Below are 19,590 nucleotides of genomic sequence, written 5' to 3'. Positions count from 1 at the left end.
ACACCTGGGATTCTGTCCTGAGGAAGTGGGACTGCAGGTGGCGCTGTCGTCCTGCCTCCACCGACAGGAAAACAGCGTCAAAACCTGTTTAAATCAACCGAGCGACACGACCAGAAACATCACGAGACTCTGAGGAAGAGCGCAGGGAACAGAACAAACTGTCAGGAGGAAAACAAACTCTTGGTCTGAAAAAAAATCCTAATAACAAACACTACCGGTCAAAAGATTTAGAAGTTTTAGAATTTTTCCAGTTATTTATTGCAGTTCAAGTCTTCAGTCAAGCTTGAAATGGTACGAAGGTAAGAACCGAACCTGCCAGAACTACCTCAGGAAAAAAGAACAAGATGGTGAGTTTGAAAACATGGAGTGTCCAGCAGCACAGTGTCCAGACTCAGGCTACGTTTATATGATGAGGGTCTGAACAGAAAATGCAAAAGTGGCGTTTTCACTTATTATTCCGTGTTTTTAAACGAGTGTTTTCGGGAGGAAATCTGCGTGGATGTGGTGACGCAAAAGTGTGTGGAACTGGATTGTGTGTGCATGCCAGGCGGCTCGGTGGTGACGCTCGGTGGTGATGTATGTCACGTAAACTCGTACGCGACCTGAGCAGATCTGACCAGAGTTTTGCGTCTTGGCCAGTGTAGACGGAAACACTACGGTGGAACCTATTCAACTTTTCCACTCTGGAGGCTGGTCTCTGATTTTTTGCGTTTTTCAGCCCCAAAAACGCCGTCACCGTCTAAACGAAAGACACTTCTGATGAAAATAAAGCGTTCTCGTGTAAACAGACCCTCAAATCCCATCGAGCTGGTTTGGGATGAACTGGACTGAAGAGTGAAGCAACCGACAAGTGCCACACTTTTACGGAAACTTCAGCAACAGACTTGGGGGGAACTTTCTCAACAATATTTGATTTGTGTCGTAAAAAGAACGAGCCACGAGTGAGTTCAGCTGTTATAGTTTAGAATACGTTTTGGTCAACAGTAAACAGGAAACGGCAAAAAACTGGAAAAAGCGTGGTGTTCTAAAACTTTTGTTGTTATCGGTTTCCTTGGAATGTTTCGTAGTATAACATTAAACAGACATATTTCGGAAAAAAAAACCTTCGTCAGACTCCACTTGGACCACAGTCATCCAAGGCCAGAAAGGTGATATGTGACGAAGGCTTTTTTGCCAAAACATTATTTAAAAATAAAAAAAAAAAAGCTTCTGGAAATCCGCGACTTGAGGGCACTGTGCATTTTTCCACTTTTATTTTACTGTTTCTTGCATTTGTTGTGCGTTTTCTGTTTTATTTGACGACATTAAACATTTCCATTGAGCATTTATTCATTACGTGTGTTTCTACTGCACAGAAATACAATAATTCCTTCTGTGAAAAGGAGCGTCTCTCCACAGATCTGACAGACACAGTTGGTTTAATCTATACTGTGGAATATTCTAGACAAACCAGTCAATTTCCATAAATCTGATCTAACGTGACTCTTTTGTTTGTGTTGTAAACGGAGCCTCGGTTGTAGATTCCGCCTGTTCTCTGTCACGGCTCGTTTCGTCCTCGGTTCCGTCCTCCGCCCGTCCGTCCGCTCGTTAAACACACGCATTAGTATGGAAATTGAAGGGTTGAAATCCCCTCGGGGACAGAACGCAGAGTGACCCGCCGTTTCTCTGTTATTAAGCGGTGATTGTGTCGATCTGACCCGCCTCGTGATCCGAGTGGCAGAGCCGGAGCACAGCCTCCCGCAGCTCGGACGCACACCAGGGACTCAAGGAATAAAATATGGAAAAATATACAAGAGCTCTTATATCATGTGTCGGCTTATAAACTATAAAACCCATATTACTAGGCCTGGTACATCTTGTATTACACCTGTAACGATAACAGATTTTGCTGGACGATTAACTGACCAAGAATTTATTGCGATAAACGATAATTTTGACATTTTGAGACCATTTTCAACTAATATAATGACCATGAAATAAAAATGTAAATACACCATTTCAAAACTGTAAAACAAACAAAAACAACAGGCCTAAATAAAACAGACTTGTTCACGTAAGAATAGCCTCATGTGTCTGTCTCACAGCGAGGACTTGTTCACAAAAATGTACTTGAATAAACCACTGCTGAACCAAATACAACCAAAACAATCAATAAAATGGATTATTAAGTCTCTGTAACAAAATTGCCCTTAAAAGTGATTTTAGTCGTTGACTTACATTGGAATATTGTGTCTCGTCTCTGTGGCTGCTGCTCTGAGCCTCTGCGTTTTGGTCATTTGTTCGTCTGAACTCGTGACACAGGATGTTATTTCGCTCTGAGGGAGCCTCTGTCCTGTCTGGTATCATGTCTGTGTCTTGTGGGATTTCAGTGGATTTCGGGCTCTTCCAGGGGCGGGGTTAGTTCTGTCGCTCGGGTTTAGGTGTATGTCGGCTGTTGGGCTTTGAGACATTTCTTCTCGTCGTTTGAGTTTCTCTGCCTTTGCTGCACATGTCTGTTGAGACGAGTCCCACTCACCAGTGTTAAATTGGCATCGTGACTTGTTTTGTCACATGGTGATGAACTGTTTTGGTTCTGACGGTGGCGTTTGTGTTGCGGTTTCATGTTCGACGCACAGACAGCTGCGTTTTCCGCAATCAGGCTGCGCGTGAATCCACTGTGTTCATAAACACAGCGCACGCTGGTTCAAGCGTCATTACGACTGTTAAACGAGAGGAATCAGAGAGCGACAGAAGCTTCTAACATTCAGTCTCTGAGAGCGAGAGAGTGAGGAAAACAAACAAGCTGCAAATAGAATTAATTGCGGCCGGAAAAGTTATCGAGCTCGCTAAAAGTTATCGTACGATTCAGTTGTGGCTTTTTGATGTGTTGTGGCTTTTTAATGTGTTGTGGCATTTGTATTTGTCGCAGCGTTTGCGTTTGTTGTGACCCCTCTCGGCTTCTGTAAATACCAGACCTCGGCACTATCCAGCTTCAGGCCACATTCGGTTTATAATTTTACCTCGTGCCTGGACTAAAGTTGTGTTTCTTTTATTTTAGACGTGTTTAAATTTCACTTTTTTATTGCTTAGTCATAACATAAACTCTTCCCAGTCTGAGCGGCTCGTCAGAACAATGATATTTTCTGTTTTAATCGCCCAGACTCACCTCCAATTAACATGGTGCATATGGAAAAGATCTTCTCCGAGTCGGTGTTGGCCGAGACGTTCCCGAACCCGACGCTGGTCAAACTGCTCAGGGCGAAGTACAAGGACGTGACGTAAGAGCTGCGCACGGACGGACCCCCGCTCAGACTCATCCCAGAGCCCAGAGGCCGAGCGCGGGACCGGACCGGAGGAGCCAGACCCGACGAGTTCCACTGGCTGCTGTTGGACACGGACGCTGCCATGGTGGGCTGAGGAAAAAACAAAACAAAGGGACGGATTTAAAGAAAGAAAACACACAGACGGACGGACGGACGCTACAGAAAAACAGTCTGGAGTCCGTGTAGATTAATAAATTTAATCCCATAAGTAATAACACGTAGAACCTCCACCAGAAAAGTTATGTCGTGCAAAAAAATCCAACCAAATTCAAGACAGAACTCCAGATAAAGAAGATAAAGTGAATCTGTGTGTCGTTTGTTCATTTTTTTTTTCAAAATAAAACCAAAAATTAAGAAAACGAAAAAACAACAATTTTCTTCATTATTTGTCTCCAAAACCAAAATGAAAAAACAGACCAGGACCAGGACCAGGACCAGACCAGGACCAGACGAGGACTGCACCCAGGACTTAGACCAGGACTGAGACCAGGACTGAGATCAGGACTGAGACCAGGACTTGAGACCAGGACCAGACCAGGACTGAGACCAGGACTTGAGACCAGGACCAGACCAGGACTAAGACAGGACCAGACCAGGACTGAGACCAGGACTGAGATCAGGACTGTGACCAGGACTTGAGACCAGGACCAGACCAGGACTGAGACAGGACCAGACCAGGACTGAGATCGGGACTGAGACCGGGACTGAGACCAGGACCAGACAAGACTAGAGACCAGAACGGGACCGGGACTAGGACTGATCCCAAGACTAAAACAGGACTACACCAGGACTAAACCAGGTCATAACCAGGACTAAACCAGGTCCCAGTCTCAGTCCTGGTCTGATCCCGGTTTTGGTCCCAGTCTCGTTCCTGGTCCTGGTTCAGTCCTGGTTTAATCCTGGTTCAGTCCTTGTTCAGTCCTGGTTCAGTCCTGGTTTAGTTCTGGTTCAGTCCTGGTTTAGTTCTGGTTCAGTCCTGGTTTAGTCCTGGTTCAGTCCTGGTTCAGTCCTGGTTTAGTCCTGGTTCAGTCCTGGTTTAGTTCTGGTTCAGTCCTGGTTCAGTCCTGGTTCAGTCCTGGTTTAGTCCTGGTTTAGTTCTGGTTTAGTCCTGGTTCAGTCCGTGATCCGTTTTTTCCATTTTTCATTTAAACACAAAATCAAAAACTGAAAAAACGAATCATTATCTGTTTTTTCATTTTGGTTTTGGAGACAAATAATGAAGAAAATTGTTGTTTTTTCATTTTTCTTATTTTTGTTTTTATTTTGAAAAACAAATGAACGAACGACACACAGATTAAAGATTAAAGTGCTCGACTCTTGACCTAAAACCCTCGGTTGTTGTTTTTAAATGTGTATATGCAGAGAAAAGCTGAGTGCACCGATTCTCCTGTTTAATTCAGAAAGTGCAGTGTCCAAAATGGCTGATGCAAACAGTGGAAACACTTTGTAATGTTTTTCTGTTTCGTAACTGATGCTTCCAAACACACCGAAGCTGCTCGTGTAAGGTGTGTTATCAACTAGAGAAGAAATACTAAAGCAAAAGGTTCAAATAAATCAAAAGAACTACAACAAAGGAGACCACAACTTCTTTTACAATTTACAATCTCGCTATTTTAGGTTTTCCTTCTTGTTATTCTTTAAAAATATATATATTATCTGGATTATACAAACTTATTCAATCAAAATGTCAAAAGGGACTAAAGACAAGATAAGATAATCCTTTATTGTCTCCCATGGATGAAATTTGTCTTGGGACGGGGGGTAACATGTTTTATCAAAAAACAGGACAACACAACACAAAGCAGCACATAAACAAACACCATAAAACAAAGTAAATATGAGACCAGTATGACCACGAGTGATGCACCAACAGGACCCTTAAATTATCCTTAACCCTTGCATTCTTCTGTTCTATTAATTATTGCACATTCCCTAAGCCTATGTGCAGTTTTAGTTATAATTATTGCACATTCCCTAAGCCTATGTGCAGTTTTAGTTATGATTATTGCACATTCCCTAAGCCTATGTGCAGTTTTAGTTATGATTATTGCACATTCCCTAAGCCTATGTGCAGTTTTAGTTATGATTATTGCACATTCCCTAAGCCTATGTGCAGTTTTAGTTATGATTATTGCACATTCCCTAAGCCTATGTGCAGTTTTAGTTATGATTATTGCACATTCCCTAAGCCTATGTGCAGTTTTAGTTATGATTATTGCACATTCCCTAAGCCTATGTGCAGTTTTAGTTATAATTATTGCACATTCCCTAAGCCTATGTGCAGTTTTAGTTATGATTATTGCACATTCCCTAAGCCTATGTGCAGTTTTTAGTTATGATTATTGCACATTCCCTAAGCCTATGTGCAGTTTTAGTTATAATTATTGCACATTCCCTAAGCCTATGTGCAGTTTTAGTTATGATTATTGCACATTCCCTAAGCCTATGTGCAGTTTTAGTTATGATTATTGCACATTCCCTAAGCCTATGTGCAGTTTTAGTTATAATTATTGCACATTCCCTTAGCCTACGTGCAGATTTAATTATTGCACATTCCTTAAGCCTATGTGTAGCTTTAATTGCACATTCCCTACACCTATGTTCAGTTTTGATTGCACAATCCCTAAGCCTTTTATAATTATTTTTTTAACTGCACTATCTGAGTTTAGCAGTTTAACAGCTAGTGGCACAAAAGAATGTGTAAACCGTTTCTGCTTTCCATTATTAAAAACCATTAAAAAAAGTCTCAAACTACAACAGAAATAACAATTTGCCCGATAAAAGATCACACGTTTGTTTTTGCTCGTATGTTTCTGTTTTCTCACCTCTGGGTCTGAGATTCCGAGCAGGGAGCCGAGCGGCGTCAGGAAGTACGGCGTTCCCAACCGTTTGGCCAGTTCGTGAAGCCATCCTGAGAGAAAAACAAACAACATTTTAAAGAACTTTTTTACCAGATTTCATGTGGTTCTAATGTTTGGTGGATAAAACCTGTGGTCAATGTTTAGTTAAAGGTTGTATAGAGGATTTTTTTAAGGGAAGAGAAATACAGCGACAGTCTTTGTGCACATTCAGAATCACTGTTGAAGTTTCCTGTCTATAAGTAATTCAGCGACCGAGCGAGTCAGTTTTTAGACCCTTCGTCTGCTTCGCGCGCCATCGCTGGAACGAGATCTCCAAGAATCACCTCTCAGTTTGACTTTGCTTCCTTTTCCTCTTCTCTTCTTCTTTCAGCGACCTCAAAAACTGACTTTTTTTGGGCGAACCGGTCGTGGATTCTCGTCCGCCATCGCGACAAACTGTGCGAAATGCGAGGAAGCGACAGTTCGAAAAAGCCTCTAAGAACCGCTGCATAAACCACGAAATCCCAGCGCTCCGACGAGTCAGTTACACTAGGGAGTTTGATTGACAACCTAACAGCCAATAGAAAATGAGGGAGCCTCGTTTTCTATTGGCTGAACGTTTATCTGGCCTCATTACGTCCACAGTTGATAGATTTTTGTTCTTTTTTTTTTTGGTCGTCATAATTACAAAGCTGCTGCGTCTCTGTAATGGTGTTTTAATCTTTCACTGAAAATTTGAAACAAAAAAAATCCTCCATACAACCTTTAAGTTCAGTTTGTAGGAAAAATTTGAGAAGAAAAGAAGAAAAATGCAGGAAGTTGAGTAAAACATCATCAACACGGAAAAGTATAAACAAAATCCAGGGACAGTTTATGCGCAAGGAAGGATTTTTCTGACAGTTCAACCTTCATTTAACGAAATAAAAGTGTTGTTATTCATTTCTATTAATCAAAAAAAAAAAAAAAAAAAAAAAAGCCTTGGATTTTGTTTACATTAACTTTGCTCGGTAAAAGTTACGGATTGTGTTAAAGAAAAAGTAAGAAGTAGAAGAAAAAAAAACGAGGGAGGAAATGAGCAGTTTGACGCGTCACAAATTGAACGGTCGACCTTTTCTCGTGGTCTCGCGGTTCGCTTCGTTAACGCGAGGGCTGCTGGGTAATGATCAGAGTCAAAGGACGAGGGTCAATACAACCTCAATTTATATTTGTGTGACAGAGATGGAGGGACTAAAAGAGGGAGAGAGAGAAGGGGGGTTTGGAGAGAGACGGAGAACAACAGAGGGAGGAGCGAGAGAGAGAGGAGAGGAGAACAGAGAAAGAGAGAAGAGGGAGATGAGAGAAAAGACGTGTAGAAGAGAGAGAGGGTGGGGGGAGAAAGAGAGATGGGAATATATTAGGAAGGAGAAAGAGAGAGAGGAGAGGCAGGTGAAAGAAAGGAGGTGTGGAAGACAGAGAGAAAGTGAAAGAGAGGAGAGAGATGGAGACAAAGAGAGAGAGAGAGATGAAGAGAGGAGAGGAGAGAGATGGAAATATGAGAGGAAAGAGAAAGAGAGAGACTGGAGAGAGGGAGATGAGAGAAAGGAGGTGTGGAAGAGAGCGAGAGTGACAGAGAGAAAGTGAAAGAGAGGAGAGAGATGGAGACAAAGAGAGAGAGAGAGAGATGAAGAGAGGAGAGGAGAGAGATGGAAATATGAGAGGAAAGAGAAAGAGAGAGACTGGAGAGAGGGAGATGAGAGAAAGGAGGTGTGGAAGAGAGCGAGAGTGACAGAGAGGGAGAAAGATAGAGAGAAGGGGGGAGAGAAAGAGACAAAGAGAGAGACAGAGAGAGGAGAGAGAAAAAGAGATGGAATTATAAGAGGAAAGAGAAAGAGGGATAGGAGGAGGGATGAGAGAAAGGAGGTGTGGAAGAGAGTGAATGTGACAGAGAGAGAGAGAGAGAGAGATGGAACTACAGGAGGAGAGAGAAAGAGAGATATGAGAGGGGGATGAGAGAAAGGAATTGTGGAGAGAGAAAGAGAAAAAGAGATGGAAATATAATAGGAAACAGAAAGACAGATAGGAGAGGGGGATGAGAGGAAAAAAAGTGGTGGAAAAGAGCGAGAGTGAAGGGGGGAGAAAGCAAGAGACAGAAAGAGAGAGTGATGGAGAGAGGAGAGAGAAAAAGAGATGGAAATATAATAAGAAAGAGAAATAGAGAGAGAGAGAGGGGGATGAGAGAATAAAAGTTGAGGAAGAGAGCGAGAATGACAGTGACAGAGAGAGAGAGAAGGGGAGAAAAGAGAAAGAGAGAGAGAGGAGAGAGATGGAAATACAAGAGGAAAAAGAAAGAGAGATAGGAGGGGGGATGAGTGAAAAAAATTGTGGAAGAGATCAAGAGTGACAGAGAGAGAGAGAGAGAGAGAGAGAGAGAGAGAGAGGGGGGAGAGAGAGAGAGAGAGAGGAGGAGAGAGAGAGAGAGAGAGAGAGAGAGAGAAGAGAGAGAGAGAGAGAGAGAGAGAGAGAGAGAGAGAGAGAGAGAGAGAGAGAGAGAGAGAGAGAGAGAGAGAGAGAGAGAGAGAGAGAGAGAGAGAGAGAGAGAGAGAGAGAAGAGAGAGAAAGAGAGAGAGAGAGAGAGAGAGAGAGAGAGAGAGAGAGAGAGAGAGAGAGAGAGAGAGAGAGAGAGAGAGAGAGAGAGAGAGAGAGAGAGAGAGAGAGGGGGGAGAGAGAGAAGAGAGAGAGAGAGAGAGAGAGAGAGAGAGAGAGAGGGGAGAGAGAGAGAGAGAGAGAGAAGAGAGAGAGAGAGAGAGAGAGGGGAGAGAGAGAAGAGAGAGAAAGAGACAGAGAGAGAGAGAAGAGAGAGAAAGAGACAGAGAGAGAGAGATGGATAGGAGAGAGAAAAAGAGATGGAAATATAGGAGGAAAGAAAAAGAGAGATAGGAGAGGAAGATGAGAGAAAGGAGGTTTGAAAGAGAGCAAGAGTGATGGGGGGAGAGAGAGAGAGAGAGAGAGAGAGAGGAGGAGTTAGAGGACAGAGAGTCGTCTCCTGGTTCTCCGCGTCTCGTTGTGACTGTGGAGAAACTGCTGCAGGTTCTGGTGAATTAATAATGAAACATTTATTTACATTTCATTTCGTTGTATTGTCAGAGTGATATGAAGGGGGAGTGACTCAGCACAGAGAGCAAAGACAGGAGAACTCAGAGAATCAGAAAAAAAAGTGACACTTGTTAATGTGTTGTTTTTGGTATTTTTAACCCTCTCAGGCTCAAATTAACTTTTAGTATCAGGAAAAATCAGATATTTGGGGAAAATTATAATATGGGGCAGTAATATACAATCCTGACTTTTTTATCCTTTGTGAACAAAAAAAGTGTTTTGCACTTGTAGTTGTTCTTGCACAGTCTGCATCGCCCACGTTTATCAGCATGGATGGGAGAAAAGGCTCCTGAGTAAAAAAAGCTCATAAAATATGGATCTAGAGTAAGTAGGTAATTGGAATTTATCTGTTGCAAATCTGCAACGTCTGCCTGGAGAGGAGTAAAACAGCAAAAGGAACACGGGGATATAATATGTGACAGTAAAGGAAAACAGGTCTTCTTTAAAGAAGCTGAACAGGTCCAAGTTTTTACTCTCTCTTCTCTTTCTCTCTAAATCCGATCTGCCCTCCACAGTCACAGCTGCAGATTTCAAAATGCCTCAGGTCTCGTCTGCTCCAGGTCCTGTGTGTGTGAAGCTGCAGCAGCCACAGTTTTATGAATTTAAAATGTTTTTACTGAAAAAACCTGTTTCCTTCATCATTTACTAAGTAACTAAATAAACCAAAACTAAACCAGGACTCGACCAGGACTCAGCTAGGTCTAAACCAGGTCTAAACAAAGACGAAACCAAGACAGACGAAACCAAGACTAAACCAAGACTAAACCAGGTCTAAACCAAGACTGAACCAAGACTAAACCAGGTCTAAACCAGGTCTAAACCAGGTCTAAATAAAGACTAAACCAGGACTCAATCGAGATTAAACCAGGACTGAATCAAGACTAAATCAGGTCTAAAACAGGACTAAACCAGGACTAAACCAGGTCTAAACCAGGACTAAAACGGGACTAAACCGAGACTAAACCAGATATAAACCAGATCTAAACCAAGACTAAACCAAGACTAAACCAGGACCTAATTAAGACTAAAACAGGACTAAAATAGGACGAAACTAGGTTGAAACAAAGACTAAACCAGAGGCAAACCAGGACTAAACCAGGACTGAATCAGGACTAAACCAGGACTAAACAAGGGCTGAATAAGGACAGAACCAGGTCTAAACCAAATCTAAACCAGGACTTATTTAAGACTAAACCAGGACTAAACCAGGACTAAACCAGGACCCTTAACCCCAGACTACAGCACCTTAAAGCCCCACTGTAGAGAAGGAACTAAACATCTAAATTCTCTCAAATCTTAATCAATATTTGTATTTTTTTCACATTATCTTTGAGGACTAACGTGTCTTTCCTCCGAGCGTCTTTAAAAACGCGTCAAAAATCGGGCGTTCGTTTATTTTTAGCCGAACACATCGACGCGTCTCGGTTGAAAAGCCCCCCCCCCCTCCCCCCCGTGTCCAAACGCCGTCGATAGAAAAGTGTGGCATCGATCGTCCGGACGCTTCTCAAATCTTTGCATCTTCCCACGGGGCCCGGCGCTCACAAACGCCCCACGCCGAGCCGCCGCCGATAAACTCGATCCCAAAAAGGTGGAATGTATTTTGTCCCCGCGCGCGTCCCGTCTGATCGCACCTCTCTCCTGCGCGGGAGAAACAGGATGTGACTGGAGCGGTGTGAATAACATTATTATTCTGTCGGTGTTAAACGCAGCGTGAGCCGGAGCCGCACAACCACAATTAGAAGTGTTTCCTCAGCAAAAAAAAAAAAAAAAAAAAGACGCCGCACATTGAGAAAACGCTGCACAAAAATCAGGTTATCCACAAACGGCTCGGTCAAAAGTGAACGCGGCTTTTGGCTGAACAAAGGTGTTGTGTTTACGAAATAAGCGACAAAAAAAATATGTTTTGTGTTTTTTCAAGGTAAATAAAACAGCAGGAAGCAAGATTAAGCACAAACGAAGTCACTGTTTGAACGGACGCAATTAACAAATCACAACCATCATTTCCTCAGATTCTCATGATGTTTCTGAGTTCACAAATCAACAATCTGAAATAAAAACATTCCCCAGGGGATCCGGCTTTCACAAATTTTGGATTTTGGGGGATTGATTTCTATTTTCACAACATAAACTTTAAAATCCTCAAAGTTAGGGAAACCAGGCGTCCCTTTTTACCCGGGACAGTCCCAGTTTTGAGCCTGTGTCCCCCGTCCCAGCAGATTTATACAAAACCACTGATTTGTCCCAGAAATTTGTCAAGAAATGTCCCAGGTGTCTATTTTGGACCAATCTGATCCCTGCCAGCAGTAAAGAGAGGAATAAAGTGACATTTATTTAAGTAAAATACAGAAAAGCTGCTTAAAAATAACCAAAACACAAAGAAAATGTGACTATTTTCCGGGCTATTAGTCGCTCTGGATTATAAGACGTTATAAGACGTCATTAAACAGTCTATTTTCGATCTTTTTTCACAAATAAACTAGAGCCCGACCGATATGGATTTTGTTGTGGCCGATATGATACCGATATAATGATAGTTGGAGCTGCCGATAGCCGATATAATCACCGATATATTTAGTGATGTAAATTCACTGTAAATCTTGAATTATTTAAAAAAAACTTAGGTTTGGCTCTTGTGGATTTTAAACTGGGTTTATTTAGGCAACATTTATTGTTATTCTGCCTCTTTACATGAAATGTCATAGGACTAAAGCAGGACTAAACCAGAACTGAACCAGCACTGAAAAAGCACTAAACCAGGACTATAACAGATCTAAACTATGTGCAAAACAGAACTAAACCAGAATTTAACCAGGACTGAGTGTCGGGACTCGGCCTCTATCTCTCTCCCTCTCTCGACCCCAAGATTAGTCCTGGTTTATTTATTTTATGCTGAATATATATAAGTTTTTTTTTTTTACACTATGCACACGCAGAGTTTTGAAAGTTTCGTTTTCAGCCGCTGCCGCTGTCAAACTACCACGAGTTTGCACGCGGCGTGAAGAGAAAAAAGTGAGAGAAAGAGAAAACACGGCTCCCAATAAGGATCAGGCTCCCGTCGTTCGCTTCAAAGAGCCGGATCTAAGAGCCGCTTCGTTCGCGAACGACCCATCACTGCTAGCAAGTAAATAAACAATCGCTATTAGCCTTTAGCCATAAATGCTGTGCGCCGCGGTAGTTAATTATATGCGCAAATGTCATAATTCACACGTCTGTTCACAGCTCATTTACATATCAATACTGGTCCAATAACAAATATACGGCCAATATAATCACTTTACAATAGACCAATAGAAAACAGCCTGTTTATGTGCAGGAGCTACAGCAGCTAACCGCTAACAAAACCTAAACTAGCTTCAAAGTCGATGTATTTCCAACACTCACCGCTCACACAGGCTCCTCCCACATCACACAGGCTCCTCCCACATCACACAGGCTCCTCCCACATCACAAGTCTGAACTAATAAATGTCCTTTTAATCCAGACTCAAACCGATTGTCCGTAAAAAGAAAATAATCCCAGTGGATCTGTGTCTGCGGCCGATAGCTGATATGCTTCAAGGTGCTCAATTCGGCCGATAATATCGGCCAACCGATATATCTTTCGGGCTCTAAAATAAACCATGTGGGACTTTAAAGGAAACCCAACAGTGTGATGGGTGAGTGGTTTTGTTTGTTTGTTCGTTCACGGTGACTCTGGGTGTGTTCAGTTGTGGCGTGTAGGGAGTAGTGTCTGTCGCTGGATTGTCGTCGTGTTCGCAGTGACTCAGTTGTTCAGTCGTGTCTAGAAGCGGCACGTTGCACTCGTGGCTTTTTCGGTTCGTTCCTCCGTTCCGTTCCTCACATTTTTAGCTCTTTTTATTGTAAACGCTATAATCACCCGCAACAACAGATTAACATGTTTTATAAGTTTCGGTTTTGCTGCTAAGTCGCTCCCCCTTCAGAGCGCCATCACAACACAATCACCGCGCGTCCCTCTAACGAAACTACTGCGGTTTTCTGTCACGTTTTTGTAATATTCATGGAGAATTTTCATGTTTACCGTCGTATTTATGGAGAAATCTCGTACAGAGAGATCGCTAGATTACTCAAACACGTGTGGATGTCTCTAAAACCTCTTCAGACATGTTTTTTAAGATGATGGAACATTAAAACATGGGAGAAAGCTCCAAAAATACCCCGTCTTTAAGCACAGTTCTCCATTCATCTCGACAGAAATTCTAATCTTGGTCAACGGAATTTCAGTTTTGTCCGTCGTTATCGGTAATTTTTTTACATTTTAAAACTTTCGTGTAGGGAGGGTGTGTCTGGGACCAACGGATCGTCGGCGTGTTCGCGGTGACTCAGTTGTTCAGTCGTGTCTAGAAGCGGCACATTGGACTCGTGGTTTTTCCGTTCCGTTCCTCGTCGGCGTGGAGTGATGAGTGTGTGTGTGGGTGTGTTTCGTTGTGCGGTCGCTGTCTGCTCCGTGTGTGTTTGTAGTTTACTGAAGTCGTGCTGGGACACCCGAGTGGATTCGTGTATGGGGCGCTCTGGATTGTGGCGCGCGGTCATTTTTTGATGCAGTTAGAGGCTTAAGAGCGCGTCTAATGGCCTCTAAAATACGGTAATACTGACACATGTTCGTCCTGAATGAGCCGAGTGCAGAACAGTTTTCATTTCACAGTTTTATTATTCCCAAAAACCTCAAATCGAACGTGCCCCAGATTTTGATTCTGAAAATCTAGTCACGTAACTCAAAGCGTGTAAAAGAGATGTTTGTCAAATTTATCTGAGTCTGAGTCTGCACTACGAGTCTGCTTCATTCAATCATCTTGTTTTCAGATTTATTCTCTACTTACGAGGTCTAAGATGCTTCATTTTTGTCCAGACGTCGTTTATTTTGAGAGAACTTGTCGAGTAAAACGATCTCGCTGCGTGGACAGAAAATTTCACAGACAGTTTTAAGTCATTTTCTGATAAATTTAAGTGTTTGGATCTTAAATTTTGCCCAAGGTTTTTGCAGCGTTTGTGGAAGTGAAGATTTTCTCTGAACTGGATTTAACTAAAGTTTGATTTTTTCGACTTGTGACCAATCAGATTCCAATAATAAACGCCAAGACGTTCTGTGTTTTATAGAGTTTCCAGATGAATAACGTGGAAAACTTTGGCATTACAGTAAAAGCTACTGACTAGGATGCTAACCGTGCACTTCCTGACAGTAGATTAGCTGCAGACACACACAGAGGATTAATTTAGAAGAGCTGCTGATTCTAAACTTTTACAAACACATGTGGAAAAAAAAAAAAAATCACAGAAGTTTTTTTAATCGCGCACGTACCGATGTCCCAGGAGGAGGCGCTGTTGCTCTCGATCTCGCTGCGTCCGATGAAGTACCAGACGCAGGCCATCCAGTGGGCGAGGAGGGCGAAGGTGGACATGAGCAGCGTCAGGACCACGGCGCTGTACTGAGAGTAACGGTCCAACTTCTGCAGCAGACGCAGCAAACGCAGCAGACGCACCGTTTTCAGCAAGTGCACCCCGAAGTTCTGCAAAAACAAAAACACAACAACGGAATAAAAGTTCGGTTGTCGTGTTTCTTTAACCCAGGGATCAAGTAGGATTTCTGAATTAAATGTGTTGGGTTTAATAAGTAAAAATAAATGTATTTTCGTTGTAAATGTGTCATTTTGGTGCGTGTACCAGTCGCTGTTTGAATTTGAAAGAAGAACGAAAAAGAATAAAATGGGAAAATGGTTTAATCCGTGTGTAATTTGTTTTTCAAAATAAAACCAAAAATAAGAAAAATGAAAAAACAAAACAATTTTCTTCATTATTTGTCTCCAAAACCAAAATGAAAAAACAGATAATGATTAGTTTTTCAGTTTTTGATTTTGTGTTTCAATGAAAAATGGAAAAAACAGATAACGGACTGAACCAGGACTAAAACAAGACTAAACTAGGTCGAAACCAAGACTAAACTAGAACTAAACCAGGACTGAAACTGGACCAAACAAAATTACGATAAAACCAGGACTAAACCACGATTAAACAAGGTCTAATCCAGGACAACTGGACAAAACCTGAACTAAAACTGGACCAAACAAACTAGGATTAAATCAGAACTAAATGAGGATTAAACAACTTCTAAACCAGGTCTGAACCAGGACTAAACCAGGACTAAACCAGGACTAAACCAAGACTAAATCAAGATACAGACAACTGTTTATCAGAAACATCCCACAAAAGCAGGTCATAACCTGAACTAAACCAGGACTAAAACAGGACCAAACCAGGACTAAACCAAGTCTAAATCAGGTCTAAACTAGGACTAACCTAGGACTAAAACTGGACCAAACCATACTAGGATTAAACCAGAACTAAATGAGGGTTAAACAAGGTCTAAACCAGGACTAAACCAAGACTAAATTAAGATACTGAAAACTGCTGATCACAAGCACCCCACAAGAGCAGGCCAAAACCTGAACTAAACCAGGACTAAAACAGGTCTAAAACAGGACTAAACCAGGACTAAACCAAGACTAATAGACAAGGTCTTAAACTGGGTCTAGAGTCGAGTTAATGATCACTGCAACTCAGGCCCAACCTAAAAAAACAAGATTAAATTGGGCCTGAAACAAGACTGACCCAGGTCTAAACCAGGACTAAATGTGGTCTAAAACTGGACCAAACCAAACTAGGATGAAACCAAAAGTAAGCAAGGGTTAAACAAGGTCTAAACCAGGACTAAACCAGGACTAAACCATGTTTAAATCAACATACTGACAACTGTTGATCACAAGCCAAAACCTGAACTAAAACAGGTCTAAAACAGATCTAAACCAGGACTAAACCAAGACTAAACCTGGATCAAACCAAAGTAGGATGAAACCAGAACTAAACGAGGGTTAAATAAGGTCTAAACCAGGACTAAACTAGTACTAAACCAGGATTAAACAAGTTCTGAACCAGGATTAAACCAAGACCAGATCAGATCAGAAACACCCCATAAGAGCAGGCTAAAACCTGAATTAAACCAGGACTAAACCAGGTCTAAAACAGGTCTAATCCAGGTCTAAAACAGGTCTAAACCAGGACTAAACCAAGAATAAACCAGGACTAAATCAGAACTAAACCAGGACTAAATCAAGATTAATAAACAAGGTGTTAAACTCGGTCTAGAGTCTAGTTAATGACCACTGCAAATCAGGCCCAATCTAAAAAAAAGAGGATAAAATTGGGACTGAAACGGTTCTAAACCAGGTCTAAACCAGATCTAAAACAGGTCTAAACTGGGACTAAACCGGGACTAAACCAGGACTACTGACCACACTGATGTTGAAGGCATAGAGGAGGTCAAAGGGCAGAGCGGCGATGAGGTCGACGAAGAGCCAGGACGTGACGTAGTGGACGCAGATGGAGCGAGCGTCGTACACCACCTGCCCCGACGTGCTCACGAAAGTCGTACGGAAATTCAACGCGATGTCTGCGAAAAAACAAAAACAAGTCCCAGTTAAACGTCCTGAACTACTAAAAATACCTCTAGTGAGTTTAAAGTCGTGTTCTCATGTTGTTAATCCAAGTGTCGTTCATTAGTTTTTCAAAATAAAACCAGAAATAAGAAGACGAAAAAAAACAACTACTTTCTTTATTATTTGTCTCCAAAACCAAAATGAAAAAAAAAAACAGATAATGATTCGTTTTTTTCAGTTTCTGATGGAAAAAAACGACTGAACCACGACTAAAACAGGTCCGGGACCAGACCAGAACCAGTCCAGGACTGAGACCAAGATTGAGACCAGGATTGAGACAGGGAACAGGACCAGGACCGAGACCGGGACTGAGACCATGACCAGACCAGGACTGAGACCTGGACTGAGAGCGGGACTGAGACCTGGACTGAGACCGGGACCAGACTGGGACTGAGACCTGGACTGAGACTGAGACCGGGACCAGACTGGGACTGAGAGCGAGATTGAGACCGGACCTGAGACCGGGACTGAGACCGGGACTGAGGCCAGGACCAGACTGTGGACCAGACTGGGAGTGAGCCCGGGACTGAGACTGGGACCAGACCTGGACTGAAAACGGTTTAGTCCTGTTTTAGTCCTGGTTCAGTCCGCTTTTTTCCATTTTTCATTTAAACACAAAACCAAAAACTGAAAAAACAAAATGTTATCTGTTTTTTTTTTCGTTTTGGTTTTGGAAACAAATAAGAATAAGAAAATTGTTGCTTTTTTGTTTTGTTATTTTTGCTTTTATTTTGAAAAACGAATGAACGAACGACACACAGATTGTTGTTCCCTGCTCAAAAACAAACCTGGATTTTTGGAGTTTTGATGAAGAAACATTGCAAAATAAATCAGAAAATCCCGTAATAAAAGTCCTTCACATAATTAATCCGACACAAAACGAACAAATGAAGTCTCGGAGTAAATTTAAATGATGTAAATCTTTAAACTTTTGGGTTGGAACATGACGGGAGACAAAACTCTGAGCTCTTTTTTAACTCAATATTCTTTTCCTCGTGTCAAAGTGAATCGCTTCAAAAATCACCACTGGATGTTTGAGTTAAATTAGATGAACGTTCCGTCGCAGTAGCTCGGCCAGAACAAACTAATTACAGCAAAATTACAGCAAATTGTTGGATATTTTAAGGATAGAAACAGTAAACCGAAGTTGTATAGTATTTTTTATACATCAGGTGTAAACCACAAAGACTTAAAGCAGGAGAGTCAAACTCATTTTGTTCCGGGGGTCGTGTCCAACCGACTTTGATCCAAAGTGTCCGGATCAGAAAACTCATGTCATATAAACCCCAAAAATAAAGTTCAAATATTTGTGCAGAGAAACACAAATCTATTACAGAAATCTTTTTTAACTGATGAACTCTTTCTTTTACAAAATATTATAATATTATGAACAACCTGAAACTTGAAAACTGAAAAATGTAATTTCAACACAAAGTTTTAACATGAACTTGTCTGTAAACAGGAATAAGTAAATTTTTGTTGTAAAATCCTGCACTCGGCTCCACTTTTCTCATGTTGGACATTTTTCTGATGAGGGTGTCACGGTCAACAGTCAAAACGATCGTCCTTTAAGAGCGTTTGGAAAGAGACAAGTCTTCATTTGTGCTGCTCTGGTGGGAGGGGCCACGTACAGAGACGCTGGAGACGCTGCTGTGATAAACACCACAGAAAATTATTTTTTTATTTATTTAATAGGGACAGTGCATATTAATGAACATCTACAACATTGCAGTGTAAATATGCCAGATTATAGCAAGTCTGCTCATTTCCATCTGTCGTCCCTCGGCAGGAAACACCACAAATTTAAACAAAGCAAAAACAAGTAACAAATCTATACTAAAAGTGTCCACAAGTCTGTTTTTTCTTTAGCCGCTCTTTTAAGTAGGACTTGAAGGTGACAAGAGTTGAAGTTTATCTTATTGATAGTGGCAGACTGTTCCAAAATTAACAACATTTTAATAGAAAATATCATTAAAATATTTGAGTAGAAAATCAGCCGAGGGCCAGATTAAAGGTCTTGGAGGACCGGATCCAGCCCCCGGGCCGTATGTTTGACACCTGTGACTTAAAGGGTTCATATTATGCGATTTTCTGAACCATGTTATAATGTTGTGACCTCATCACAAACAGACCTGGAGTTGCAGTCCAGTCAGGTTCATTTAGTCTTCTGATAATTTATATTTGGTTCTTTTTTTTTCAGACCAAGAGTTTGTTTTTGTCCTGACAGTTTGTTCTGCTCCTGTTCTCTTCCTCAGAGTCTCGTGATGTTTCTGTGTCGTGTCGCTCAGTTGATTTAAACAGGTTTTGTCTCTGTTTTCCTCTCGGTGGAGGCAGGACGACAGCGCCACCTGCAGTCCCACTTCCTCACGACAGAATCCCAGGTGTGTGAGAGTAAAAAAGCCCCTCGTCCCAGTTTATCGTCCTGTGGGAACGTTTCTGTATTTTGCCTGCATCTTTAATCCAGGGACGATGTTTGTTTTGATGATGTTTGCTCCGTTTCAGTCCAGAATCTGCTTCTCTCTTTAATAGTGTCACAAACGGACGACTTGAGTTGTTCCTGTTCTGCTTTGTGGTTTGTTGCAATGAAGCAAACAACAAAGCTGGAGTTGTGTTTTGTTTCATTCACACATCTTTGAGTAACTCTTTATTATTAGTCTGTCTACATGTGCAGCTCAAAACGCTCTGTTCCACCTTGTGATGTCATGAAGCAGACGTTTTCAAGTGAACAGTTTTACCTTTTACCTTTTGTTGGGTCGAGTTTGGAAAGTGCAGGGCTGAAATGATCCAAATGATTCTAGTGACGGTGTGT

At 41.8% G+C, this 19,590-nt stretch overlaps 1 protein-coding gene across 1 annotated transcript in view; it reads right to left on the bottom strand.

Annotated features, from left to right (window-relative positions):
* The window catches only part of LOC110165690 (potassium voltage-gated channel subfamily H member 8-like), a 73,679-nt gene that overhangs the window by 34,269 nt on the left and 19,820 nt on the right, over window positions 1–19,590 (bottom strand). The window contains exons 6-9 of the mRNA XM_055163787.1: window positions 16,578–16,735; window positions 14,591–14,798; window positions 6,128–6,213; window positions 3,146–3,392 (exon numbers count right to left, since the gene is read on the bottom strand). Coding sequence (XP_055019762.1) covers window positions 3,146–3,392; window positions 6,128–6,213; window positions 14,591–14,798; window positions 16,578–16,735 — 699 coding nt within the window. The remainder of the gene's footprint in view (window positions 1–3,145; window positions 3,393–6,127; window positions 6,214–14,590; window positions 14,799–16,577; window positions 16,736–19,590) is intronic.

Source organism: Boleophthalmus pectinirostris, unplaced genomic scaffold, assembly GCF_026225935.1.
Source record: "Boleophthalmus pectinirostris isolate CB_2022bp ecotype Guang Dong unplaced genomic scaffold, ASM2622593v1 HiC_scaffold_11, whole genome shotgun sequence".
Taxonomy (NCBI): Eukaryota; Metazoa; Chordata; class Actinopteri; order Gobiiformes; family Gobiidae; genus Boleophthalmus; species Boleophthalmus pectinirostris.
The sequence above is the reverse complement of the archived record's forward strand: the minus strand, read 5'-3'. Positions and strand labels throughout refer to the sequence as shown.